This window comes from Chenopodium quinoa, unplaced genomic scaffold, assembly GCF_001683475.1.
Source record: "Chenopodium quinoa cultivar QQ74 unplaced genomic scaffold, ASM168347v1, whole genome shotgun sequence".
Taxonomy (NCBI): Eukaryota; Viridiplantae; Streptophyta; class Magnoliopsida; order Caryophyllales; family Amaranthaceae; genus Chenopodium; species Chenopodium quinoa.
The window spans coordinates 494,822-522,362 of record NW_018742244.1 but is presented as its reverse complement, the minus strand read 5'-3'; the positions used below and the strand labels follow the sequence as shown (position 1 = coordinate 522,362).

The window sequence follows — 27,541 nt, the reverse complement described above, 5'->3', positions numbered from 1 at the left end:
ATACGGGTATACTCTAATACAGAGTAACTTAATAGTATTTTAACACAAATTTTAAGATGCACCATGGTGCAGCTAGAAATAGGTGCACCACGCCTATAGTTTTGAACATTTAATAAGAAAATCTGAACAATTGCAAATTTTGAACGTATAGTAAAAACATCTAAATATCGCAAATTTTGAACGTTTAGTTAAAAAATCTGAACAATTGCAATGCATCATGCCTATACTTTTGAACATTTAGTAAAAAAATCTGAACAATCGAGAATTTTGAACATTTAGTTAAAAAATCTAAACATCGCAAATTTTGAACATTTAGTAAAAAAATCTGAACACTCGAGAATTTTGAACATTTAGTTAAAAAATTTGAACATCGCAAATTTTGAACATTTAGTAAAAAAAATCTGAACAATCAAGAATTTTGAACATTTAGTTAAAAAATCCGAACATCGCAAATTTTGAACATTTAGTAAAAAAATCTGAACAATCGAATGCACCACGCCTATGATTTTTGAACTTTTAGTAAAAAATATGAACAATAACAAATTTTGAACATTTAGTAAAAAAAATTGAACAATCGCAAATTTTGAATTATTACGAGTCAGACAAATTTTGAACTTAGTCATAATAATTCAATAGTTTTGTAATATAAACTGAACATTTAATGTGTATAAAATGAACATTTCTTGATAAAATATGAACATAAAAATTGCATGTTTATGTTAAATTTTTGTGACGTGTTCATGTTTTTTTTACTAGATGTTCATTTTTTTGTAAAATGTTCAATTTTTTTACTAAATGTACCACGATACATTTGATACTAATTGATATTTTAATAAGTGTTACTTATAACTACCTAGTCCTTACCCCAAACACCCGGGCGGCCCATGGCCACCTATAGCCCGATCATAAGTTTGATCAGAGAGAGCGATAGCAAAACAAAGCAGCAAACAAAACGAAGGGAACTGGGGACATGGCAGCTTCTTCATTGTTGAAGAACAAATACTGGATTCTTAGACATGGCAAAAGCATCCCTAATCAGAAAGGCCTCATTGTTTCCTCTTTGGTACCTTTCTCTTCCTTCTTCAATACCCACATTTTATTTAATTTATTTATCATATTTATGTTACTCAATTCGATTCATTTGTTATTATTTCTTTTAGTATTCTTCGTTATTTATTAAACTTATACATTGAGATGTAATTGTAGATGGGTTCTTCTTAATTTATTTAATTTGACTGTTGATTGGTTAATCATGTTTTGATATTAGGGATTTAGGGTTATAAAGTTTATCATCTATTTCATGGATTCTCGAAAAAAAATTCTTGATTTTTGCTTTAATTCTGCTTGTTATGGTAGCATTAAACTGTTAATGGCTTATTTATGATTTGGCTGATGATTGATTAACACACAGGAAAATGGGGTACTTCCAGAGTATCAGTTAGCAGAGTTGGGTGTTAAACAAGCCCAATTGGCTGGGGAGCAATTCCAAAAGGTAGTTTTACTCCAATTTCATTGCTGTGTAATCATAGGAAGTGCATATCGTCTCGTTAATCATTGTTGTATCATTTGAATTTGTAGTCATTGTAATTCCAACTTTTAATCCAAACAGATAGATAAAGAATTCACCAACTTATGGGAAATATATTCCATTAGGATAGCAAATGCTTCACATTTACCGAAGAGGTTATCTGAGAATCTATTAATTCACTTATGGGATTCATGCGTTTGTTTTTAGAGAAATCTGATTGCAACTTTCTGTCGAAAATAAGCATGATTGCTCTGCATTTGTGTTAGTTTAGAGGATGATGAAAAGTTCTAAAGAGTAGAGACTAGAGTGAGGCAGTAAGCAATGAATACATTGTGATCAACATCGCTGGATATTTAAGTTGGAACGCAACTAATTTGTTCCGAATTATTGGTGGATTATTAATATCTCACACAGTAATACTGCAATTTCACCATAATACAAGTATATCTTAGTCATTTCTGTTTGTGCTGTATTTTTAGGTTTACTTCAAAGCTTATTGCTTATTGAGTCGAGATTGCTGATTCGTTTCCCACACATAATCATGTACTGTAATTAATTAAGAAATTAAGATACCGCAAATTGAATCTCATGCTGTGCAAAATTTCTGTCTGGGAGCCTTCACTTTAATTGTTTGTGGATCTCTATTGGAAACATGATTCCTTAAGGTGATTTTTTTGCTTTGATATTTTATGGAATTTATGTACTTCCTTAACCATTATGCATTAATCTCAAATAAACTGGTCCATAAGTGCAGGACTTGAAGGATGCTAATATTCCATTGGAAAACGTTCGCATTTGTTACTCTCCGTTTGCTAGAACAGCTCATACTGCTAAAGTGGTTGCATCTGTCTTGAATCTTCCATTTGAAGGTAGTCAATGCAAGGTACACCCTTTGTAACTTCAACAAATAAAATACTGCTTCATTCAAGATTGTGGAAGTTTAATGTGACTGTCATTTACATCGAAGGATTTTAAAACTTGGCAAACAAATAAATTTGTAAATTCTGTATGCTGTTGTGTAAAATAATTTATCCAAACAAAAAATACCTGAATAATAACTTATATGGTGCACATTTATATCTGAGACTGATTATGTATTTTTTCTGGTTAATTTCACTTTTTGAGTTGCAGATCTCTGTTTTAACTTTGCACTTCTGCTGCCCTTCCTTTTTCTAGCTGTTAACTTTACAATATTTTAATAGGTGTTTGAAGATCTTCGGGAACGTTACTTTGGCCCTTCATATGAGCTTTCATCACATGACCGGGTAAGTTTTGCATCTCTGGTTCTTCATACAGCCATACAGTTTTTTTTTTTTATTTTTTTATTTTTTACTTATTTTTTTTATTTTTTTTGCACACTAGTACTGTGTATGGTTGGAGATAAATTCCCATGTCAATTTTTTTTTTAAAAACTTCCTTATCAACTAATTTTGTCTAAGACAAAGTAACCTAATAACCTATATGGGAATTCTATACATTAACTATATATGAGAAAGAGATTTTTGTTGCAAAAGAGAAGCTTACACCATAAATATCCTTTTGATTACCAGGGATGATAAAAATGCTGCTGATGTAAACCTTTCTAATGTTCACACCAGGGATGATAAAAATGCTGCTGATGTAAAACCTTTCTAATTTTTACACCATAAATAAATATCTAAAGTTGTATTAAGACTTCTGGAGAATTAAATCATGATGGGGCTTAAGGAATCTGGTATGGCTACCCTCGATTGTGTAGCTCATAGGGTTTCTGCCTTTACAATTTCTATCACATGCACCAAATGGGGTTAACGCTGGTATACATTAATCAGTGAACAAGTCTGGTTTCAGTTCTTAAGAGTGTGATTTAAAATTTTCTAGGTCTTCTTTTTTTAAATTTCTAGATTCCTGATTCTTAAATTTATATTCCTACTAGTATCCAGAGATATGGGCGCTTGATGAGAAAGATCCATTCCAGCGTCCAGAAGGTGGAGAATGTGCTGCTGATGTTGTATCACGTCTATTGAAGGCCATTGGAGAAATGGAGGCTATGTTTGAAGGGTAATTTCACCAAATCATCTGTGTTATCTTCTCTTTGTTCGAGTACTTCCTATTTACTAAATATATATTTTTTTAAATGTTCTTTTATTACTGACATTAATCTCTGGTCTTCATCTAATTGAGTATTATCTGCTTGAATATAGTGTCTTAGAGTGCTGAACTCAATTTCTTATACTTCGTATATGATATAATAAGTCACTCTGTATACTTCAGGGTTTTACAAATATTTGAAACTAATAGTCTCAGAATTTTTACAGGTGTTCAATATTGATAGTCAGCCATGGTGATCCCCTCCAAATGTTGCAGACAATACTCAATGCTGCTAAGGAATATAAAGAATCCAGCTGCAGTAGTTATTTGGCAAGATTAGAAGCTGTTAAAGTTCCATCTGTCTTGTCACAGCATCGGAAATTTGCCCTGGAAACCGGTGAGCTGCGATCCGTGGTTTGAAACTACATCACCTCAATCATGTAGGGGTATGTTGATATACTTTGGACCATTCGTATTCTTGCTGCAGAACCTCTTGGTGTATTTCTTGCAATATTTATCTGGCTATCATTTTTCCTTTGAATACCCTATTGGAAAAGGGAAACATCATGATTTAGTCTTTCTAATAAGTTGTATATGCTGACTTGATATGTGCTCTTTTAGCTGTTTATCCAGTTTTTGTATGGAAGTCAGCTTTGTGTATGATTTCAGTACCATAATATATGAAGTCAAACTGAGTATTGAACATGAATAGAAAATTTTTGAACGCAATATGCTCTTATTACTTGTGACTTGCGAGTATTACATTAAGAGTCAGAGACAAATTCAGATTATTTTGTGATACAAAGTGAAAGCATGGGTATTGGGTAGGTTCTTGTTGCAACATAGTATGACCCAAATTTTCCGATGAATGCTTTGAGTACCGTTCACCGGTATCTAAATCTTTCACTTAATAGTGTGGAATTACGACATAGCTAAACTCTGTCCTTGAACCAGCCTTAACTGTTTTCCTAGAGCAAAGTTCAAACAGTTGATGTTCTTTTTGGCTTAGCTGAAAGCCTGAGAATCGCCTTGGACCCTTTTGGCTTCCCATAATTTAGGTAATTGTATACGTCAACCTCTAAAACATTTTTGTGTAGGCGCTATGATTATTAAGGCCGACTAGTTAAAAATAAAATTAGCTTATTCTGTAATGACTTGATAATTATTACAGGAAGAAGGAATAAAAAAAGGAACTAAATTTTAGTATTAGATCATAATTAAACTGTATTACATCGTACGTCAGAAGTTTATTTATTTATTATTTTTTTTTTCTGTCTAAAATTAGGTGATAATTTAGCTGAGGAGTTGAACTATGAACAACCTTTTTCACCTAATTCCATCCAGCTACGCGATTCATATAACGTATAAATACCCATGAACCCACAAAGTATATCATATGCTAAACAAACACAAAAATCCCTCTTGAACAAGTTATTTCACTCCTGATTTAGTGATTTCTACACTTGTTTACGCTTGCTTCTTGAAACCATGGGTTCTCGCTTGTTTATATATGGTATGCTGCTCGTTGCTTGTGTGATGAGTACTGGGACAATGCCAGTTGTAGCTCGTCGCCTTCTTGAAGATTCTTTGCCAGAGCATCCTAAGGCGGAAGTGCCAAAGCCAGAAGTTCCAAAGCCGGAAGTGCCAAAGCCAGAAGTTCCTGAACTTCCAAAGCCTACCTTGCCTGAGCTTCCTAAACCCACGGTACCTGAACTCCCAAAGCCTGTCTTGCCCGAGCTTCCTAAGCCTACTCTGCCTGAACTTCCAAAACCTACCTTACCAGAGCTCCCTAAACCCAATGTGCACGACACACCCAAGCCAAAACTACCAGAAATTCCAAAGCCCAAATTGGATGAGGCACCAAAGCCTATCGAGCACGAATTGCCCAAGCCTACATTGCCAGAGTTGCCTAAACCTTCTGTTCCTGAAATGCCAAAACCCACCTTACCCCAGCTCCCTAAACCCACTGAGCATGAGTTACCCAAGCCATCAGTACCAGAACTACCAAAACCCAAGTCAGTTGAGGTGCCAAAACCCACCGAGCATGAATCACCCGAGCATGAATCACCCGAGCATGAATCACCCAAGCATGAATCACCCAAGCCTACACTGCCACATCAACCTAAACCTGTTGTACCTGAAATGCCTAAGCCCCATTTGGATGAGCTGCCAAAACCCAAGATGCCGGAAATGCCAAAACCCACCATGCCCGAGATGCCTAAACCTACAATGCCTGAGCTGCCAAAGCCCACAATGCCTGAGCTACCCAAGCCTGTAGTGCCTGAGCTGCCCAAATCCACTGTGCCTGAACACCCTAAGTCTGCCATCTCAGGCAACCCTTGAAGAATATAGTAGCTTGCATATCTTCGGACTATGTGAATTTATTGGATAATGATAAATAAATGTTTTATTTATTGATAGTTTTTGTTTCTTCTCCTTTTTAGGGGGCGAAGGAATTTGATTCCTTTGATATCTTATACGTAGTATATGTTTGTACTTTTCGTTCTTTTTGAACATTGTACTTTGTAACATTTCATCTCTTTGGTCCTAAATATTTCGTAATTTATATATTCTCATTTGGATTAACTTTACTTCTATTCTTTCTCATACGAGTTCCATATAGCAAACACAAATGCAAAATCTGTATGTACAGCACAGTCTGACTGTTGTTATTGTGTTGGATCAGATTATCGGACAATCTCTTCCATCTAATTCATCCAGCAAGATTGTTCATCTTCTACTACAGCTATACTATAATAAGTGCTCCTAATTAAACACGAAAAAAAAAATGCTGTATCATTCTCTGATTGCACAAATAATTAACAAAAACAAAGCCCTCAAATCTGTAATCAAAGCATCATTATATCCCCACGTCATTTCAGTTCTGGTAAGTCTTTGCTCCCACACTATATACCATGGGTTACCAGGCCAAACTCACGTATTTTTAATCTATATGATGCTAATCGCTTGCATGCTGAGTAGTGCCAGTGTGCCACAATCCCGGTTCCCAAAGTGGAAGTTGCGGATGCTGATGAGTGATGATAAATTAGAGTCGCACTCTTTTCATCATCGATTATGAAGAAGTCATTAGTTATTTAGATGACCTGCAAACAACAAGACCTTGAGTCCATCATCATCTAACAATCATTGATCTGGAGGATAAATCTGTTTCCATTTCTTGGGAATACATTGATTTTGTTATATTTATTGTATCTTTTGGACTTTGAGTCTGATATCTTTTTGTCTCTCTTCAGTCTCTTGTATTGGTTTCAGAAGTTGTACTCTTTTGTTACTCATTTCAATCAGTTGAAATGTTATATATATATTGTCTCTGCCATTTGTTTTAATGAAATATATCAGCTATTTTTGTAAAATGAATTACAGTTATTTTGAAGTGCTGCAATCATCTAAAATTTTTATCAATATATCTAAAAAAAACTAAAAACTTGAGTTCATTCAGGTTACAAGTAGCAGCATGAGAAACGTGGATGGAACATGATCTAAACGTAGAGCTGAACGTGGTTAAACATGGGCGAGTGGGTGATTATCTTTAGTGTAGGTAAATCCGTAAAATCACCATCTCATGTATCTAGAATAATTCACTTAGAGCATTTTTTTTTATTAGTGCTGTGCTTGTAGTTGTGCCTAAGAATGTTTTTACTTGTTGCTCTTCAATCTAAATTCTATAAAAGAGTCAGCCTACTGCAATACTGCATGATATCTGTTATCATAAAAAATGAAAGCTAAATTGACTATTGAACATAACTGAGGTTTTTGTACAATTTTGCTAATATTACTCTGAAAATTACCATCAGAGGCATCAAGGAGAATCTCATCGCAATATAATATGAGCCCAAAGTTTACACTAATGGCTCCATTCAATCATTCATCAGGAGTTTTACCTTTCACTTGAAATATGAATGAGTTAATGGTATGGTGGCCTAGTGTAGGTATAATATAGTCTGTGGCCAAACGAAAACTGGTTATCTTGAGTAAGCTGAAACATTTTATCTTTCTGGTTTTAACTGAAATTTCCTAGTAAATTTCTAAAAATTAAGGTGAAGTACAAGTTTTGTCCATTAATAAGGTGATCATGTTCAATTTCGGAACAAAAGTACTGTAAACCGGAATAAGAAGAACAAAAATATAAGGGGGGAAAAAAAAATTCTTTCAATAGGTCAATGTAGTTGTTCTGAGGTAGGTACCTAAAAAACTAGTTTCTGACCATTAATTTTGCATCTTTCAGACCTCTTGATTTATGCTGTTTAGTTTCTTTGGTAATTGTGGGCCCTGAATCTGATATCCTAATTCTAATATTGTTGGATTATCTAGGAGGTTTAATCAAATTTATAATGTTTTATATGCCAGCATATTCAGAATTAGATCATTACTTAACTGTATTACATCAGATAGAATTCCCATGCATCTCCTATCATATTTTTCTAAGTGCAGGTGATAATATAGCTGAGAAGTTGAACTATGCACAACCTTTCCTACCTAAATCCATCCAGCTCGACGATTCATTAAACCTATAAATACCCATGATCCCACAAAAGTATATCATATCCTAAACAAACACAAAACCCTCCTTTGTACAACTTCTCACCTTTCATTCTGTTTTTGAATCATTGTTTTCTCCCCTGTCATCAAACCATGAATTGCCGGTTGTTTTTAGTTGGCATGGTGCTCGTTGCTTGTGTAATGAGTACCGGAACAATGCAAGTTTCAGCTCGCCGTCTCCTAGAAGCTTCCGTGCCGGAGCATCCAAAGGAGGAAGTGCCTGAGCTTCCTAAGCCCACAGTGCCTGAACTCCCAAAGGTGCCCGAGTTGCCTAAGCCCACATTGCCTGAGCTTCCAAAGCCCACCTTGCCAGAGCTCCCTAAGCCCACTGTGCACGAGGAGCCTAAGCCCATTGTGCCTGAAATACCAAAGCCCAAAAAGTCTGAGATGCCCAAGCCCATTGAACATGAATTGCCCAAGCCTACATTGCCAGAGATGCCCAAACCTGTTGTACCTGAAATGCCTAAACCCACATTGCCTGAAATGCCAAAACCTACCTTGCCAGAGCTCCCTAAACCCACTGAACACGACGTTCCCAAGCCAACACTACCCGAACAACCAAAGCACAAATCGGTTGAAGTGCCCAAGCCTACTGAACATGAAGCTCCCAAGCCCATCGAACATGAAGTTCCTAAGCCCACCGAACATGAAGTGCCCGAGATACCCAAGCCAACTATCCCTGAACTACCCAAGCCTGTTGTGCCTGAGTTGCCAAAACCCAAGATGCCTGAAATGCCCAAACTCACAATGCCCGAGATACCCAAGCTGACTATCCCTGAAATGCCCAAGCCGACATTACCCGAGATCCCTAAGCCTGCCATCCCTGGCAAACCTTGAATGATACATCAGTTTTCGTTTCTTGGGACTGCTTGAATGCATATAATAATGATATAACTAGTAGATGTTTGTATACTTTTATTTGATATTTTGACACCCCTTTTTTATTGTTGTGGTGTGTGTATCATCAGTGTATGTGTTGTATTGCATTGTGGTGTGAGGGGTTTATTGAATTTACTATGTTAATGCATTTTGTCCTTCTTTTCTGTAACAAATTACGAAATATATATTTACATCCTTTTGATTTCTGTTCTTGGTTTGGTTTGATCTTTGTAATTTGTAATCTTTACGTCGTTATTTAGATGAACTAAACAATTTTTCTTTCACAAATGCACCAAGTTGATGCTTACATGCTTTTGAAAATTAAGCTAGCACCTTAAGAAACACATGTGAACTGCTCAACATTGAAATTCAAGTTATAGCAGCACATTGATCACTTTGGTTAAATCTTTTATATTTATGGACTAAGCATCAAAGGAAATCAAATCAGTAGTTGTATTACTTGTAAACGATCAATGCTAACTCGATTCGAGCATATCTAGAGGCAGCATTTCAAATCTCTCTTATTATCTTACTGCTACATTAGCTATGAAAGATAAAATGCGATGAACTTGAACAAATTTCTAGATGCAAGGACTGTAACTCCATAACTCCATCAGCTCTTAAGTGAAATTTTTAGTTTACCTAAACTTCTTTAAATTTAATAAACCCATGCACAAAGAATCTCCAGGTAGCTAAGAATGTTTGAATGTTGGTTTTGGTGTAAAAAGAGAGATGTAACACGTAAGGATAATAATGTAGACAAGATTCGATTCCAGGATATCACCCTCAAAACTTTAACCAAATTAGTTGGCATCTACACGTATCCAAGAATATCATTGCCCAAAATTTGTTCCACGGATTAAAGTTATTCAACTTAATTCACTATAGGTCATATTCAAGTGGTTAAATATTCAGTTTACTTAGTACAAACCCGGGTATATGCAAGATGTTATGTGTCCGTTTGTCTAGGTAACATAATCTACTAGAATCAAATCATATAAGGGTCTGTTGTTTTGGATTTCCTTTCATATGGTTTGTCTGCATGAATCCATTTCCATTTACTGTACAAAGATGAATAATTAAACAAGTTCCTAAATTATTGTGAGTCATTAAGTTGGATGAATTTTTTTTTTTCTTTTTTCCCCTCAGTTTCACGAATTTCCCCCAAATATTCATCTTTTCCCCAATTTTTCTAATTCTTCTTCTTTCTCTCTCCTCGAATGGATGTTCATGTCATTTAGTGTGTTCTGCCATTGTTGGTGAGGTCAGAGTAGCCATTTAATTGGGTATTAAAAGTAAAGTGTTTTTAGTTCCTGCAAATCCAATTTTGAAATACAAAAATGAACAACATCAAGCAAATAAAATCCCCTAAATTCGACAAATTGCACTTAGTCCTCTTCAGTTTTTCCCATATTCATGTTCCTGCAAATCCAATTTTGAAACTCAAAAACGAACAACATCAAGCAAAATCCCCTAAATTCGACAAATTGCAACCAAATTCATAGTACTAACCTTGTTCCGCTTTTCCTCAACTGTAATCTCGATTAATTTGTCAACAAAAAAAGGCGCAATTGCAGGTTTGCTTTCATTCTAGGGTTCAGTCACTTCGAGGAGAGAGAAGGAAGAAGAAATAGAAAATTTAGGTGAAAAGGTGATTTTTGGGGGGAATTAGTGAGGATTAATGGAAAAAAAAAAGAAAGAAAGAAAAATTACCCAACTTAATGAGTCACTTGACTAGCACGTGTTGGTCGACGCCGAACTCCGACGTTGACTTGCCGAAGTCCGATATTTAAGAAATGGGTTTTGTTTAATTTCAAGTTTTTAGTTTATGGCTGTGTTTATTTTTAAATTCTAAGATATTGCGATCGTCAAATACAAGTCACATTGGTCTGGATATGTAATGTACGATATAGTCCCTGGGTCTTATAGGAAAGCGCCTGTGAAATTGTAAACTCTGACTTGCTTTCATTAATCTCAAGAGGTGAATCTTTATAATACAATCTTGTGCTTAGTTTCCTAAACCTATGCAAACACATACTGCTAGCTACCAAAGATAAGTTATGGAATTTTTTTATATTTTTTTGAACGGAGATAAGTTATGGAAATAATATCCTAATAAATCTAGATATTCCCAAATCAAATAATATTTCCTAAATATATGTCAAACCATTGATAATAACAATAATTTATTGTTGAAGATAATATTTGAATTCTATCCGGACTAGCTCTTTTAGAAAGGCATATTGTGGCTATAAGTACGAGTATTGAACATTAGAAAAAAGCATAGTAATAGTACCCGTAAAATATTGTGAGTTTGAGGTGTTAGATATTGATAAAACCATAATAATGAATAATCCAACTCTTAGCCTATACGAGAGAATTAGATACGAGATGTTCAAGCCATCAATTACCAGAGAACGCGAGCTGAAAAGTTATCTGAATGATCCTTTACCAGAGCGGAAAGGTTATCGTTTTCAAGCAAGCATATATCCGGGTTGGTTATCGGGCACAGAAATAGTAGGGGAAGCATTGGATAAGTCCATTATATGGTATATGGTTAAATATCCATTCAATCTTATGGAATTATACTGGGAAGAAGAAAAAAGATACCGCCTCCGGCATTTATCTAAGACGAAATGTTTAAAATCGGCCTTGTTAGCCCCGAAAGTAGATGCGACTCAAACAGGCCTTTTATTTGGGGCAACAACCTTGTTAGAGGGCTTATTAAAGAACGTTGTCTATAAATTACGTGGTAACAAGAGATCTATTATGGATGATATTCTTATCGCCGGATGCAGCGGCATGTCTGTTGCGTATATAGGCTATAGGCTCTGTCAACCTGGCAACCCTGCCGTTGCCAATATTTGTCTTGCCGCCTTGTTCGGTCTTTATTGTGTGGGTGGTGAGGCTTATAATGCGTCTAAAATAGTATCTCTACAGAAATACAGATACTAACACTGAAAGTGGTCCGGTTCATTTTTTTTTTGGAGTCTTCAAAATTAATAGCTTATTTTTATTTTAATGTATTATCATTTGAGAATATTCTCTACTTTTTTATGAGTTGTTATCAATTTTATTTTTAATACTTTTGTTACAAGCCCACGCTGGGCCCCAATTTATTATTATTATTATTATTATTATTATTATTATTATTATTATTATTATTATTATTATTATTATTATTATTATTGCTATTGTTAGGAAAAGTAATAAGTCAATTTTTATGCTTGTTAGCTCATAACAAGCCAACTTTTCCTTTAACTCATAATAAGTCAACTATTAAAGGTATTTTATTTTAATAGGTCAAATGACCTAAAACATACCAAACAGATCATTTTATAATCAAAAATAATTTATTGATTTTAATTAAATGTATAACTATAATTAAACAATATTTAATTACTAAGGGTTCGTTTGGCACCGCTGTGTTTTTCTGTTTTTTGGTTTTTTGTTTTCTAAAAGTATATGATATGTGTCCCATAATGAATCAAAAATTATATAAACTTGTTAAAATTATGATAATTTTGAAAACTGACAATAGAAAAACGGAAACACCTTTTTCTTGTTTCCTGTTTTTGGTTTTTAGTTTTAAAAAAAAAACAGAAAACTGAAAACCAAAACTAATGCCAAACAAGCCCTAAATAAAAGGTTTTTTTTTAAAAAAAAAAAAAAAAAATCCTAAGCCGTCCCTTCACCACCCACACTGCCAGCCGGCCAGCCCCCCTTTCCGGAGGCCAGCAAACAGCGCCCCTCCCTCGGCGGTGGCAACCCCACCCCTCCTTTTTCCCTATTCTCGCTTTTCCCACAATATTGTTGCCGAAAACCTTCACGGCGGACGATGAGCCCCGCACAACCATTGAAACCCTCCAACAACCACGAAAACCCACCTAATTACCCACAAACCTGGGAAATCCGGCTGAATCGGGCTAATAGGGTTGACGAAACGGCGGGAAGGGAGAGGGGTATAACGGGAATTGGGGATACTAGGGTTGTCGAATTGGGGTGGAGGGGCTGATAAGGACTCAGGGTCAGGGAGGGAATGAACGGGAAGGGGGAAGTGGGAATGGTTAAGGGAAGGGTGGGGCCGCCGGCACCGGGAGAGAGGTAGTCGCCGGCCAGCGTGACGCTGGAAATTTATGAAATGTACAAGAAAATATTTGTCTTTTTTTTTTGTTGCAAATTAATTTTTCAAACAATATATTACTTCTTCCGTTTTTTTTATTGCACCACTTACCTTTCTAGGAAGTTTCATATTTGTTGCACCATTTCTATTTTTGGCAACTTTTTACATATAAAGTTACCAATTTACCCTTACTTGTACATAAACTGTTCTAACCATGATTAAAATTATTTAACAACATCAAATTGGCCCCTCCTTATATTCCCAAATCACCTTTTTTGTACAATCACGTGCTATGAAGAATTGGAGATATCCTCATAATACTTCTTCCGTTCTTTTATTATTACACCATTTGCCATTTTAGAAAGTTTCACAAATATTGCACCATTTCCTCTTTAGGAAAAAAATTATTTGTATTCACACTACAAATACCCAACATACCCTTATTTTTTCACATTTACTTTTTAGTTTGTTAATATGTCACATGGACAATTTTGTATTTTACCTTTCTCTCTCTTACTTTTTTCCACTACCAAACTATTTGTACCCAACCCCTATGGTGCAATAATAAAAAAAAAGGAGGAAGTATAATCTTTATCTTCTCTCTCCTATTTTCCCCCCAAATTTATTCAAGAACCCAGATCTAGGGTTCATACACCCAAAAATTAAATCCCACCACCAACATCAACCGGATTTTTCGCAGTACAATGCAATTACAAAACTAAAATATTCATGTCGATCGACTCCGTATTCATGTTCTGTATTTGAGCTAAACTCAGGAGAGAGAAAATTTGAGCGAGAGCTTGCAAGAGATCCATGTAAAGTATTGATTTTTGTAAGTATCCATTCTTTTCTTTACAATTTCTAATTGTTGTTAGTGCTGGTGTTGAGCTCATGGAGTTGAGTATGGGGTTATGGCTTATGGGTTGATTACCTTGATTTAGGGGTTTAATGTAGTTTGGTTTTTGATTTAATTGTTTAATTTATTACAAGTATGCACTACTCTAGTATGCTAGGCTCCATGTTCTTATCTGTATAACCCAAACAATTGAGGGAGTAATTTTGATGTTTATTGATGTTTTTATTTTTAACTTTGGAGAGTGTTTTGCTTGTTGTGATAGTAGTGGTGCCTTTTTATGCTCCCCTCCCCCTAATTAGTAACGTATAGTATATTTATGAGTATCATATTTGAAGTATGTACAATGAACATAGCTTTTGAATTAAATTGTGGAACTCCTTCTATCACAGTTTCTATTTGCAAAGTAGGTGGAATTGGATATTTTTCCCATGGGGTATCATTACAGCGATGGCCTATCTTCTGAAACGGATGAGGAATATGTTAAGAAAAGAAGAAGGGGAAAAACACCTATCTACTTTGAAGAAAGTGATGACTTAGTAGATGATTCTGGAGAATGCATCCCAAAGAGTTAGCCTTGTGGGGAGGATGTTTTTTTATTCAGAAGCATCATTAGATGAAGAAGCGCGGGCAAAGCGTAAAAGGCAGAGAAAAGCATACCATCTTGAAAGTTCTAGTGATGAAGATGATGTTATCTCCAAACATTGTCCACATCAAAGCCCTCCTTCTACTCCATCCAATCAAGTTCAAAATTTAGAAGGACTTGAAGTTCCTGATACACCGGAACATATTTGGAACACTGGTGAGAAAAGACAAGTAAGGTATGTGCCCAAGGAGACTCAGTTTGAACCTGTAACTTCCCTTGTCGATGACACGGATGCCATTCAAAGTCCTGATAGTTTAGCCTTGGATGACTCGGATGCCACCCAAGCTCCTGATAATCATGACTCGGATCCCACTCAAACTCCTGATAATTATGACTCGGATGCCACTCAAACTCCTGATAAATATGACTCGGATGCTACTCAAAACCTGGTATGATCTATTAAACCCCTCAATTATAAGTACTAATGTAATTTTTTGTATGCTTTACGTGATTAGCCAAATTTGAGAAATATATATTGATACATGCATACCCTCCCTTGGAATGTAATCATTAAAAAAGATGAATTAAAAATATTTTTTACTAAAGTATTGCTTCATTCATAGTCACCACTTACATTTGCAAAAGACTTCCATGATCTAGTTACAATATACTTAGACTAATACTAACATGGAATTTAAATTTCAGATGCACATGTGATCTAAGCAAAAAATTATGCATGTACAAATATTTATCTAGCTAACTGCATGTACTTACATCCTTGAGTCAAGTTTAACAACCAAACTGAATTGAATTTACAGCCCCCAAAATATAATTAATGGTTTTACAATCAAACATGATTTGAACTTGCAACCTCCCAAAAAATGCAGTTGCTTTCATGTTATCATTCTTCTACTAGTAAAGCTCTCAAAATGCCATTGCTTTCAAATCTGATCTCAATTCCCTTGAGTCATATTGTGTTCATTATTACCATGGTGGGTAATATTGACATCAATATGTCCTTGATCTGAGAAACTTTGACCTTCAAGCATCAATTCAGTCGGTACTTCAATTTGAACAGGAAGGAGTCCTATTCTTTCCAACCTTTTCTTTCCCTTGTGAGGATTTTTATAACCATTTCCTCCATTTATCTGAAGTATTTCAAGCATACAATATTACATGTGCATCCAAGAGTGATTCAAAGACTTTGGATCATATGCATTATATGCATTTTCAATTGCTCCATTTAACTCTTCAAATGTTCTCGGAAATTCTTTATACTGTAGTGACTAAATAGCTGCAAAAAAACCCAAATCAAGAATGTTCAAGTCTGGACTTTGTGCTGGCTGATTAATAAGCTTGATATTGAAACCATCCTTGGTTGCAACTTCTAAGAATTCTGTGTCATTTGGACTTATATGAGGCCTAGAGTTATCCTGTTGTATCCATATTTCCTTGCATGCTCCTAATGGCCACTTTGACCTGATTGCTGGAAGCATTTTATCAATTAACATTGATCTGATGGTGGATTTAGTTATTATTGACTGTAAAGCCTTAGTCTCAATAGTGCCTGCAGCTCTATTCTTTGAATTTTTCTTTGCTGCCACCTGTTCTGTGAAAGAAAAAACACCAAGCTTTCCATCCCAAAAGACTTCTCCATCACTAGAAATATGTGGTCTAGCAGCCCCAGCCATTACCATTACCTTTTCCATGAATGTTTTGCTTTGAGTTGCTCTATATGGGTCATCCTCCCACGGAAAAAGATAAAATCTTTGAGTCTTATCACTCATATAAAACCATTTTTCATCAATATGCACCATGTTATACATTGCACTAAACTTAGGAAGTTCAGTTACCATTCCTGGAATGATACTATTCATGATAAATTGCGCTCATTTAACTTTATGGTGATGCTTAAGTGATGGTTTTATGCTGTTTGTGTGTGCCCTAAGTATCCCAGTCCTTAGTAACCTATACATTGTTGTGTGGCTTAAGTGTAGTGCTAGCTTCTACTAACCCTCTAATTGTGGTTCTTTTTTCAATTGGTACTGCTGCTAAAATAGCTGGGTCAAACTCTAATTTCTTTCTTCCTCTTTGTCTTTTATGGCTAGACACATCAATCACTATATTACTCCCAAATTGGCTCTTTGCCTTAGCCCAAATTCTACCAATAGTGGACCGATCTACGTTGTATTCAATTGCTAAGTTTTTAATTGAACCTTTTGGAACAGATTTCCATCCTGGCCAAAACCGTTTTCCTTCTTGTGCTAAAATAAGCTTTTGCACAATATGTTGCCTTTGTTTATCAGTTAATTCAAAAGTTTTCTTTCCGTTTTTCTCTAATATGACATTATCATGTTCTAATTCCATGACTACTACTATTGGGTTTGCATCATTATCTAATTCTACATCGCTATCATAATCAGATTTAGAAGAAAAGAGTACCTCAAAATCTGCATGAAAGCCTTGAGATTTCTCGAGATTATAAAGCTCTTCAAGGTCCTCAATTCCCTCAACATCCATTCCCAATGTGCTGTGTGTGCCGTGATGACAAACAAAGGCTCTATGTGATGTGTGTGTTGTGAAAGTGCTCCTACTTTTAAAAAAAAAAAGTTGAACTTAATGCTTTGAATGTGTAACAAATTAAGTTTCAGAGAATGTTTTTTTTTTTTTTTTTTTTTCTGATAACTCAACCCTTTTATATTGAAGTACTGAAGTGAGGGTGATGTATTGTGAAATTTGTTAGATGTTTTCAATTTTCAAATTTTTCAGTTTTAGTGGGTGTTTAAATTTTCAGCTATTTTGGTGGTATAATTTCATTTGAATTTTGGAGCCAAACCAAAATTCTACAAATAGAATTCCCATGTGATCCTTCCACCCCACGTGCATTCCCTTGTAGAAAAGCAGAAACCCATGTAGTGGTCCCCAATCCCCCAACTGACTTTTTGTTAATTATTTTTCTTCCTGGCAATAACAAGGGCACTTATGACATTTTACCTTTCTCTCTCATACTACCAAATTTTCTCACCTTTCCCCCCCATAATGGCATCAGCTCGCGCCCTCCTAGATCTTTCAAACCCTACCGTGCCCAAAGTTCCAATCCTTTTTATTAATAAAATAAAAAAAAAAACTATTAAAGTAATGCATACTTGTAATAAATTAAACAATTAAATAAAAAAACCAAACTACATTAACCCCTAAATCAAGGTAATCAACCCATAAGCCATAACCCCATACTCAACTCCATGAGCTCAACACCAGCACTAACAACAATTAGAAATTGTAAAGAAAAGAATGGATACTTACAAAAATCAATACTTTACATGGATCTCTTGCAAGCTCTCGCTCAAATTTTCTCTCTCCTGAGTTTAGCTCAAATACAGAACATGAATACGGAGTCGATCGACATGAAAATTTTCGGTTTGTAATTGCATTGTACTGCGAAAAATCCGGTTGATGTTGGTGGTGGGATTTAATTTTTGGGTGTATGAACCCTAGATCTGGGTTCTTAAATAAATTTGGGGGAAAAATAGGAGAGAGAAGATAAAGATCATATTATGAGGATATCTCCAATTCTTCGTAGCACGTGATTGTACAAAAAAGGTGATTTGGGAATATAAGGAGGGGCCAATTTGATGTTGTTAAATAATTTTAATCATGGTTAGAACAGTTTATAAGGGCTGATTATGTAGTACAAGTAAGGGTAAATTGGTAACTTTATATGTAAAAAGTTGCCCAAAATAGAAATGGTGCAATAAATATGAAACTTCCTAAAATGGTAAGTGGTGCAATAAAAAAAAGGAGGAAGTATAAATAACCGTAAATTAAAGTTTATGTGAGTTTTTTTCACTTTAATACTCATTCATTTGTCATCAGCTCCACCCGTTTCATCCGCGGATGATGGACGGATGGATATGGATGGTGGGTGAACGGGTGACAGATGGATGTAGATGGGGCAATTAGAATGATGGATGGATGCGGGTGAAGCTCCACCCGATCCAAATCCGATTCATTGCAAATTCTAGTCGCCAATTGATCTTGTGGTCGTTGCCCTTGTCCACAAAAAAAGCACCTTCCCAAATCCACCCAACTTAAGGTTTCTTAATTATTATTATTTTGAAAAATAGTAAACTTTAGGTTTTTTTAATTATTATTATTCTCTTCGGCTACATTACAATATATATAGACAATAGGAATACGGATACCTAACCTTAATATTTTCAATTATCTTATCTTTCTAATATAAATATATTTACAATATCTCACATATATATTACAATATTAATATTACCAACTACGAATTTATCCATTTCCTCAAAACACTAATAATATTCTCTAAATTTGCACAAATCAAATTGCAAAAAAAAAAAAAAAAAAAAAAAAAAAAATTGAAAATATATATCGGAACGACTCTAGCAAGATCTCATAGTGACTCTTCTTTTGCTCAGCTTTATTACAAATCACACTAATAATGCTTACTCGTAGCTCCATCTTTCCTTATGTTAAGCTCTCCACATTTTTTTTAATCAAAAACAAAACAAAACAAAAAAGAGTAAAGAAATCCAACAGATGGTTAGTAAGTATGTTCTTGTACTCCCTCCTTATTTTAAATAAGGGTTACACTTATCAAATCCGGCCGTGTTTTAATAAGTGTGTAGGGAATAATTTCAAGCCTTTAAAATCCCACTAGCTTGAACCCCACTGTGATCATACACTAAAGTACGGTGGCGTCCAAAAGGGAAGAAGATAGAGCAAAAGAGTCGCCAACAAGTTTTTAAGGAACTTGTAAACCGTTCACGAGGTGAAGGTTACACCCCTTAACGATCCAAGAGATCGTCAACTCCATAAGGTCATGAACCAAATAAGGGTTCGGGGATGATGGTACAAGTCCAACCTAAAAGAGATTGAACCCGCCCTAATAAAAGGCCTCTACTTTATTCTGCTCGTATTCATGTGCGCTTTCTGACTAACATACAATCAATAGGATTAACCCTAAACCTGTTTAATCTATGTTGGTTGAATATAATGCACAAACAAATCTATTATTGGCGATCACTTGAATTATAATCACAATTAACCTAACAAGATTATTAATTATCTTATCAAGCGTGGTTGCAAGTACAAATTCCCTTTAAAAGTGATCAAGCAATAACAATATAAAATATAATGCATATCAAGCAACATAAATAAATAATCAACATCATTAATAATAATAATAATAATATCAATCATAATCATAATCATAATCATAATCATGTTAAAGCATAGCAAGATCCTAGGCATGATACTAACAAGATTAATAACAAACCCTAGCATATCACTAAGCAATAAAAATCAAATCTTTAGCCCTAACATGATACTAACATGAATTAAAATTAGGAAGAAAATAGGAAGCATCGTACTTTTAATCATACTTGATATTAAAGTTACCCTAGACATAATACTAGGAATCAAAATAATAATCTAAGCATGACTTCTACATCATAATATCAATAAAAACATTAAAGTACTTACTTGGATGCCTCGTACCTCTTTCTAATAACAAAATACACACGTTAGTAACTTTAAGGAAAATAATAAACAAAACAATTAAATTAAATAATTGAAAGAGAGATTTGGGACCAAACCCTCAGAAAGTAAAACCTTTCACGTCTAGGGCGAAGGCAACTTCGAATATGGCTAGGTGTTTCTAGATCTAATGAATGCGGAATTTTGTATTAAAAAGCAAAGTTTAGAAAAGAATAAAAGAAAAGAATGCTAAAGAATGAAAGCTTGATGAATGAAGAGGATTGATGAATGATTTGTAAATGAAGAGAAATGAATGAAGAAGAGAATTGATGATTCTTCGTGATTGGTTTCTTTTGAAAACGGAGTTTATTAAAACTTAAGAAATAAAGAGAATCGGTGAATGAAAACGAAGCTTTTGATACGATATTTATAGAGAAAATCATCCAAAAAAGATAATTTATCAAAACAGAGTCTGAAGACCGCAAAACCATCTTGGCGCCAACCCTGGCTAATTGGCGCCAGGACCAGTGGCTAGCGCCAGGCGCCAATGCTGGCGTCTGGCGCCAATCCTGGTTCCAGGCGCCAAGGCCTGGGGTTGGACGCCAAACTGACTTTTAACACGTTTTCGAAAATCTGATAAATTTCCGTACTGGAAGATAAAATAATATAATTCCAATCGAAAATGCTATTTGATCTTGATTAAAACTCTGAAGAGTCCTAACTGAATTAGGAATGAAAAGAACCTTCTAGAATGTTCTAGAAGACTAAAACCATTCCTAATTGCATTAGGAATGATAAATTATATTAGGCCCTCCCCTAGATCATTAGGCCGTACTTAAAGCTCAAACCGGGCCCAGTTTAGTAAATTAATTTTACCCTACACCCTAGTGTAGGGTGTGTTCCCTACACCCCCCCTATGCTACGTCGTTTTGTAGCTGGTATTTGCGATTCTTTCCTTTTTTTTTTTTTTTTTTTTTCCTTTTTTTCTTTTTTTCTTTTCTTCCTCTTTTTTCCTTTTTCCTTTGATTCTTATTATTCAATTTATGTATATATATGATTTTAAACCCTATTTTTTCTCTCTCTTCAATTGATCAACCAACCTCCATTTTAGATCTACATTTTTCTCTCGCTAATTCATCTTCTTCATTTGATTTTTTGAACGAATTCGTTAATTGTTACCGATCATCAATGGCGAATTCTGCATCTGGAGATTGCGTTGATTTTGATCGCGATTGCGAGCGTGTGTTTCCTTCTGGACTTCGTTTCGTTGATTCGTTTGTGCAACAATGTGAGTAATTGTGATCATAATTTTTCAATTTTTAATTATCCCTAATTTGTTCTGTTATAATGCTCTGTTAATTTGAACTTAATTGATGTATTATTATTCACTTTCGATTTTTGAATTTACTACTTTGATTACATTATGATGAACGTTTTTGGATTGTTGTACTTTGTATGAACATTTTGTTGCTTCATTTGTTGTTTCATTTGTTGTTTTCTCTGTGTTTTAGAATTGTGTGTTTTTGTCGTATATTTTGTAGATTATACTTTCAATTAATCGTTTATGTTTTCTTATTCATTGTTACTAATGTGTTTATGTTCAGTCTTAAAGTCATTTTTGATCATTTATTTTTACATTTTTATATCGATATTATGTGTAGTGGTAAATAATGAAAATATTGTTCAAAATATTATGTGCTGAAATTCTTTTTGCAATTGATCATGTGCTGTTTTGATATTGAACATTTTACTTATTTGTTATTGTTCATTCATGAAACTCTTTATGATCATTTATAATTGTATATTGTGCAGTGGAAAAAAATGATGATATTATGTATTTAGAAGCAGAACAGTCTGAATTAAAGGATAAAGAATTTAAATCTGAAGATGAAGCTTTCGAAGCGTATAATGAATATGCTTTTAGGAAAGGTTTTGGAATTCGAATTGGGAAGAGTAAGAGAAGAAGAGATGATTCTTTTTTGATGAAAAGATTTGTTTGTTGTAATGAGGGATTCAAAGATAATAAGTGTAAGAATAAAAGGATTTATGAGAAGTTGGATCATCGAACTGGTTGTTTAGCTTTTGTGCAGTTTCATATTGATCATTTAGGGGTCTATACATGTACAAGACATGAAATGGTTCATAATCATGCTATGATTCCTCCTGAAAAAAGGCATTTGATAAGGTCTCAAAGAGATGTGAATAAAGAGCAGCTTCTTTTCATTTCAACAATGAAATTGAGTGGAGTCAAAGTTACTGATTCTTTGAGGGTTCTAAAGAAGGAGGTTGGGGGATCTCCTAATCTTTGTTTTACTGCTTCTGATGCTTATAATGCATTGTCATCTGAAAAAGCTGCCCAAATTGAAGGATGTGATGGTAACCAATTGATTAAATATTTTGCCAAGAGACATGTGGATGAGACAGATTTTTATTATGATTTTGAACAAGATGATAGTGGTGCTTTAGTTAGTTTTTTTTGGCGTGATGGTAGGATGATGAGAGATTATCATTACTTTGGAGATTTGTTGGTTTTTGATACAACTTATAGAACTAATAAATATGGAATGATATGTGCTCCATTTGTTGGGATGAACCATCATGGTAACAATGTCATGTTTGGTATGGGTTTTATTCTTAATGAGCGCACCGAGTCTTTTGATTGGTTGTTTGATACATTTTTGCACTCAATGGGGAGGAAAAGTCCCATTACAATTATGACTGATCAAGCACAAGCGATTGCAGCGGGTATAAGAAACATTTTTCCTTCAACTGTTCATCATCGTTTATGTGTATGGCATCTTGAACAAAATTCTAAGAAACACATTGGAGCATTGAGAGCTTTGGAAGGCTTTACAGATTTGTTTGGATATCTTTTGAAGTATTGTGAAACTCCTGCTGAATTTGAATATTTCTGGAAAAGGTAAATTATTGTTTTTTGTATTTATTTTTTATTTTTATTATGTGATATATTTGATTATTATGTGATATATATATGAACATGTAGTGTTTTACATATGATCATACAATTTACTTTGTTATGTATGTTATCATAATATTATTAGTGTCCATATTGTTTATGATCATTATTCTTTACACAAATGTACATATTTTAATTTATATTTTGTTCATTTTTAAATTAATATATGATCATTTCTGTTATACAGGATGTGTGATAAATACAAATGTGAAAATGATGATTGGTTATGTGATTTGTATAAAATAAAGGAAATGTGGTGTCCTGCTTATTCTAAGAAGTATTGGTCTGGTGGTATATTGTCTTCTCAACGTAGTGAAACTACTAATAAGTCAGTTTCACAACGTCTTAATAAGACTCAAGGTTTATGTGATTTTTATCATGTTTTTCTTGATGTCATTTCTGAGTGGAGAAGTAAGGAAGGTGCAAGAGATTACAATACTCTGAGGGGTAATAGGCACCTAGCTTTTGCTAATATTGGTATATTAGTTCATGCAAGATCATTGTACACTATTCAAGCTTATGTTCTTTTTGAAGAGGAGTTCATTAGGGGGACAGCTTATGATCATGTTGATAATGGTTTGCGTTTTCCAGAATATTCATATCTTCTTTGGAGGCCTGGGAAGGATATAATTAAGCATGAAGTTGTTTTTAATAAGGAAACACATGCAATTTGTTGCACATGCATGTACTTTAGTGAGACTGGTTTACTTTGTTCTCATTCTCTTCGAGTATATCATTTGCATTGTGTGCGTAATATTCCACAAGAGTATATAATGAAACGATGGACAAAGGCTGCCATGTGTAGTCATGGTATTGAAGAACCTATTTTGAGGACAAATGTTGTGGCTACTAGTGTTTGGAGGTCACAAACAATCAGAAAGTTTGTTAAGTTGATAACAAGTTGTCAGAATTCTTTGAATGCAAGGGCAGAGGTTGAGTGTTATTTCAATCTGTTAAAAGAAAAGGTTGAGAGTGTATCAGGTGTAATTGACTTTAGTGAACCTGTTAAAGAGGTTGAAATTGTTGATCTTGAGATCAAGAATCCTCCAAAAGCTAGGCCTAAAGGTGAGAGGAATGTAAGGCCTAAGAGTACCTTGGAGAAGCAGTGTAACAAGGCAAAGGGTAATTTCAAGAGGAAAAAGTCTCTGTACACTCCTTACAAAAGGGGTATAGGGCAAGCAGTTGTACAGGTATATGATCATTTCATATTTTCAAATTGATCATTTCAGTTTTCGTAAATGATCATTTATGTTTTTTCTTTTTAAATAGGAACTTGATGAGAACGGTTGTGCTGTTACTTATGCTAATTCTATTAGTGATCCCATTGAATTGATTGTTTTGAGCAATAAACGGGCTCAGGTAAATTCAAATGTGCCAAAAAAACATTTTATTTATATTTTATTAATATTGATTTTTATAATTTAAAAATATAGGTCGGCTTAAAATCAGCTGTTGTAGAAGAAATTCCTTCTAGTTCTAAGGAATCAAATCATAGTATTTCCAATGATTTTGATCAGGTATATGAACATTTATGATCTATATTATAATTTTTTTTATTTAATTTTTTATTTTTTATATTTTTTTTTGGTTTTTTTGTAGGCTACTGGTGAAAGCTCTCTTTCATCTATCATATCTATTGATGTTGATATTTCATCTATTGCTAAGGTTTTTTTTTTTTTCCATATTTGTTTGTATAAGTGTTTGTAACTGATCATATACTGGTTTATTAATGATCAATTTAATTTTTTTTAAAGGCAAAGGATTTAAATCTTGAAGGTGTTTCTGCTGTTCAACCTTGTTCTAATTTTGTTGCAAATAAAGGTGCTTCTGGTGTTAAAACTTACTCTCAAATTAATCCAAGAGTTCCAATTCATACTAGTGCGTCAACAAAATCTCCTGTTGTTATTCAACCTACTGTTCCCAGGAATGTTCAAAATCAAACTCAGAATTGTTCAAACACCAATCCAGAAATGATCATATCCAACTCCAGGAATGTTCAATCAACAAATGTTCAAGTTATTTCTCCTACGGTTCAAATAAATGATCAAGGATTTCCTGTTCAGAATGTTCAAGTTACTCCTCCCACAGTTCAAAGAAATGTTCAAGGTGCTCGTGTTCCAATTCTTCAATCAAGAAATGTTCAATTAGGTTCTAAAAAGATTTCTTCTAAATATGATAGGTTGTTAGCCTTTTTTGATACAAGTGTAGCTAAACGTTTGGCTAATAAAGATAAATAATTAGTATTCCAGAACTTTATAAACATTAGACTTTTTTGTAATGTTGATTTAATTACTATTTTGTAATTTTGAATTTTCGATCTATTATATAAAAAACTTTCATTCAAAGATTAAAATGAAATATCAATTACAATAATATTAAAATAAAATCCATAAGTCTACTTCTAAAAAAAAAAATAGTCATATATAAGAAATGAACATATACATAGTTGTAAATGAACATTTGAAACTACAAAGTTGCAAATTTTCTAGCTTTCCTTCTATTTGCTCTTGATTCAGTGTTTTCTTCAAATAACATCAGTTCTGCTGTGTATTGGAGCCTTAGATTTCTAATTTGTTCCACCTGTTGAACAAAATGAATTGTCAAATTTTAATTAAACAATCTTTACTGTTTCATAAATGAATATTATATCTTAAATAATTGATCATTTATAACTCTTACATTGTTTGGTTTTAAATCACAAATCCAACTCTCATTAGGATCAGCAGTGAAGGTTTCCATATGCTTCATAATGTAAACTCCACAGTTTGTATAGTCATTGTTGCTACGCCATTTCATCTTTTCCAAAACAACTGTGTAGTCTTCAATTCTTTTTGCATCTTGATATCCAAGGTGTTTCATGTACTCTGCCAATCCTTTTAACTGATAGAAAAAAGAGTAAAAATTGTTTAGAAGTTTGTATTGTGATGAAGACATGAACAATAAATAAAAATAATTGATCATGTAGTCAACTATAAATGAACATATTATCTCACCATCATTTTTGGTTGTTCTTCATATTTTGCTTTGACTGATACCTTTTTTGGTAGTTTTCTATTGTCAATTATATGAATTTTGTCTTCTATATGATTGACGCACAACAGAAAAAAATGTTGAGAAGTTGATACTGGGAAGAAGACCTGAACAAATTATATAATGTTATTGGACAATATATTGAATGTAATTGAACATTTGTATTAAACAAGAATTAATACCTGTTTATATCCAACAATGCTGTCAATTTTATTCAACTTCAGTTCATTGTCAATTCTTTCTATGAAGGCATTAATTCTTGTCTTCATTGATGATCCTTCTTGACAAACTCTATTTGTGCACATAATGTGCTGTTGAAATACAAACAAACATATAGAAGTTAAATGAATTTTTAGCAATTATTTATCATAGGAAAATAGAATCAATAATATAAAAAAAGAAGAAAGACTAACATGAAGCACTGTTGAGAAATAAATCTTGTTTCTCGGCTTTTTATGATTAAGAAACCTTGCCCATCCATCTATGACACAATTTGTCACTTCAACATCATCTCCAAGAGTTTTCATTTCATTTCTATTGATGAGATTCAAGCCATCATAGTATAAGAGTGCACTGCATTATGAACATTTAATAATATGAATGTGAACATATTTTTATAAAAGATATTAAACCTTAAGTTTAATTAGTGTAAGTAATTACCTTTCATCTTTTCCACCAAGAGCAAAGTCTACTGCAATTTGGTTCATGGCTTTCTCATCTTTAAACAGATCCTTGTACTTGACCAAGTAAGGAGATCGGAAAGCAGGAGGAATTGTTTTCTTTTCGCGTTTTGGTCTTGTTGTTCAATATAAAATATTGTTAAATTAAGAAAATTATGAGGAACATAAATGAACATTTGAGTGTATATAAATAAATTTGAAATTATACCTTTCAACCTTTTCCTTTTCAGTTTTTTTCTTCTTTTCTGCAATTGACTTTTTCTTATCATCATTCCTGGTCATATTACATAACACAAATGTACATTTAGGTATATGAAAATGTTCATTATTATTTTTGAACATTTACTTAATATAAATAATGTACCTTTTTGTGACTTTTGAGGATGAAGCAACAATCTTCTTGTTTTCACTGAAAAGTGAAACAATGTCAGTACATATTAATAAAATAAAAGCTTCTTATGTAACACCCTGAATCATTTTCAATTCATAAAATGAAAGATATTGATTTAACATAAACCTATTGATTTAACATAAACCACACATTCATATTACATATTCAACAAAATAATGTTCACACATACAATAGTTTGAGAAACACCAGTTTCAAGTTACAACACGATAGTAACATAAGTTAAATTGTTCCATCTAGATATTTTATCCTACACCATTACATAACCCTAATAGTAAGACATGTCTTCAGGATTTTACCCCTCCACTTTTTCATCATTTTTTGTTTTTTCAAAAACATCT

The 27,541-nt window shown here is 33.7% G+C and overlaps 6 protein-coding genes across 7 annotated transcripts; 5 read left to right on the top strand and 1 right to left on the bottom strand.

The window, feature by feature from the left end:
* Positions 1 to 872: 872 nt before the first annotated feature.
* On the top strand, positions 873 to 4,303 carry LOC110738419. The gene is made up of 6 exons (XM_021918819.1): positions 873 to 1,063; positions 1,412 to 1,492; positions 2,283 to 2,411; positions 2,731 to 2,793; positions 3,444 to 3,568; positions 3,826 to 4,303. Exons 1-6 carry the CDS (start codon positions 971 to 973, stop codon positions 4,016 to 4,018), a joined length of 684 nt encoding a protein of 227 aa, XP_021774511.1. The 5' UTR covers positions 873 to 970; the 3' UTR covers positions 4,019 to 4,303.
* Positions 4,304 to 4,909: 606 nt separating this feature from the next.
* Positions 4,910 to 6,184, top strand: LOC110738413 (proteoglycan 4-like). The gene has a single exon (XM_021918807.1). The coding sequence runs from the start codon at positions 5,087 to 5,089 to the stop codon at positions 5,939 to 5,941; it is 855 nt and encodes a 284-aa protein (XP_021774499.1). The 5' UTR covers positions 4,910 to 5,086; the 3' UTR covers positions 5,942 to 6,184.
* A 2,067-nt stretch (positions 6,185 to 8,251) lies between these two features.
* Positions 8,252 to 8,995, top strand: LOC110736868 (proteoglycan 4-like). Its single transcript, XM_021917204.1, has one exon. The coding sequence runs from the start codon at positions 8,252 to 8,254 to the stop codon at positions 8,993 to 8,995; it is 744 nt and encodes a 247-aa protein (XP_021772896.1).
* Positions 8,996 to 13,664: 4,669 nt separating this feature from the next.
* LOC110738402 lies at positions 13,665 to 17,106 on the top strand. The gene is made up of 3 exons (XM_021918795.1): positions 13,665 to 13,992; positions 14,406 to 15,048; positions 17,023 to 17,106. Exons 2-3 carry the CDS (start codon positions 14,557 to 14,559, stop codon positions 17,026 to 17,028), a joined length of 498 nt encoding a protein of 165 aa, XP_021774487.1. The 5' UTR covers positions 13,665 to 13,992; positions 14,406 to 14,556; the 3' UTR covers positions 17,029 to 17,106.
* Positions 17,107 to 21,111: 4,005 nt separating this feature from the next.
* LOC110738391 (protein FAR1-RELATED SEQUENCE 5-like) lies at positions 21,112 to 25,341 on the top strand. 2 transcript variants are annotated; one of them, XM_021918774.1, is made up of 7 exons: positions 21,112 to 21,392; positions 21,917 to 23,024; positions 23,269 to 24,271; positions 24,351 to 24,440; positions 24,515 to 24,598; positions 24,681 to 24,746; positions 24,836 to 25,341. In XM_021918774.1, exons 1-7 carry the CDS (start codon positions 21,158 to 21,160, stop codon positions 25,316 to 25,318), a joined length of 3,069 nt encoding a protein of 1,022 aa, XP_021774466.1. In that variant the 5' UTR covers positions 21,112 to 21,157; the 3' UTR covers positions 25,319 to 25,341. The 2 variants fall into 2 exon arrangements, with proteins under 2 accessions (XP_021774466.1, XP_021774473.1); XM_021918781.1 differs by lacking the exon at positions 24,351 to 24,440.
* Positions 25,342 to 25,472: 131 nt separating this feature from the next.
* On the bottom strand, positions 25,473 to 27,513 carry LOC110738381. Its single transcript, XM_021918766.1, has 8 exons — positions 27,500 to 27,513; positions 27,000 to 27,200; positions 26,772 to 26,906; positions 26,525 to 26,684; positions 26,294 to 26,422; positions 26,075 to 26,218; positions 25,761 to 25,961; positions 25,473 to 25,661 (listed from the first exon to the last, which is right to left on the bottom strand). Exons 2-8 carry the CDS (start codon positions 27,131 to 27,133, stop codon positions 25,548 to 25,550), a joined length of 1,017 nt encoding a protein of 338 aa, XP_021774458.1. The 5' UTR covers positions 27,134 to 27,200; positions 27,500 to 27,513; the 3' UTR covers positions 25,473 to 25,547.
* Between the last annotated feature and the right edge of the window lie 28 nt (positions 27,514 to 27,541).

Excerpts from the sequence above, each read along its gene's own strand:
- LOC110738419 (XM_021918819.1), top strand. The coding sequence starts at position 971 with ATGGCAGCTTCTTCATTGTTGAAGAACAAATACTGGATTCTTAGACAT. Across the intron at positions 2,794-3,443 it reads AGCTTTCATCACATGACCGG|TATCCAGAGATATGGGCGCT; the intron begins GTAAGTTTTGCA and ends TATTCCTACTAG. Across the intron at positions 3,569-3,825 it reads ATGGAGGCTATGTTTGAAGG|GTGTTCAATATTGATAGTCA; the intron begins GTAATTTCACCA and ends GAATTTTTACAG.
- LOC110738413 (XM_021918807.1), top strand. The coding sequence starts at position 5,087 with ATGGGTTCTCGCTTGTTTATATATGGTATGCTGCTCGTTGCTTGTGTG.
- LOC110736868 (XM_021917204.1), top strand. The coding sequence starts at position 8,252 with ATGAATTGCCGGTTGTTTTTAGTTGGCATGGTGCTCGTTGCTTGTGTA.
- LOC110738402 (XM_021918795.1), top strand. The coding sequence starts at position 14,557 with ATGATTCTGGAGAATGCATCCCAAAGAGTTAGCCTTGTGGGGAGGATG.
- LOC110738391 (XM_021918774.1), top strand. The coding sequence starts at position 21,158 with ATGATTTTAAACCCTATTTTTTCTCTCTCTTCAATTGATCAACCAACC. Across the intron at positions 23,025-23,268 it reads TTTGAATATTTCTGGAAAAG|GATGTGTGATAAATACAAAT; the intron begins GTAAATTATTGT and ends TCTGTTATACAG. Across the intron at positions 24,441-24,514 it reads TGAGCAATAAACGGGCTCAG|GTCGGCTTAAAATCAGCTGT; the intron begins GTAAATTCAAAT and ends TTAAAAATATAG.
- LOC110738381 (XM_021918766.1), bottom strand. The coding sequence starts at position 27,133 with ATGTTCAAAAATAATAATGAACATTTTCATATACCTAAATGTACATTT. Across the intron at positions 26,219-26,293 it reads GCATTGTTGGATATAAACAG|GTCTTCTTCCCAGTATCAAC; the intron begins GTATTAATTCTT and ends TAATTTGTTCAG. Across the intron at positions 25,962-26,074 it reads AAGAACAACCAAAAATGATG|TTAAAAGGATTGGCAGAGTA; the intron begins GTGAGATAATAT and ends TTTTTCTATCAG.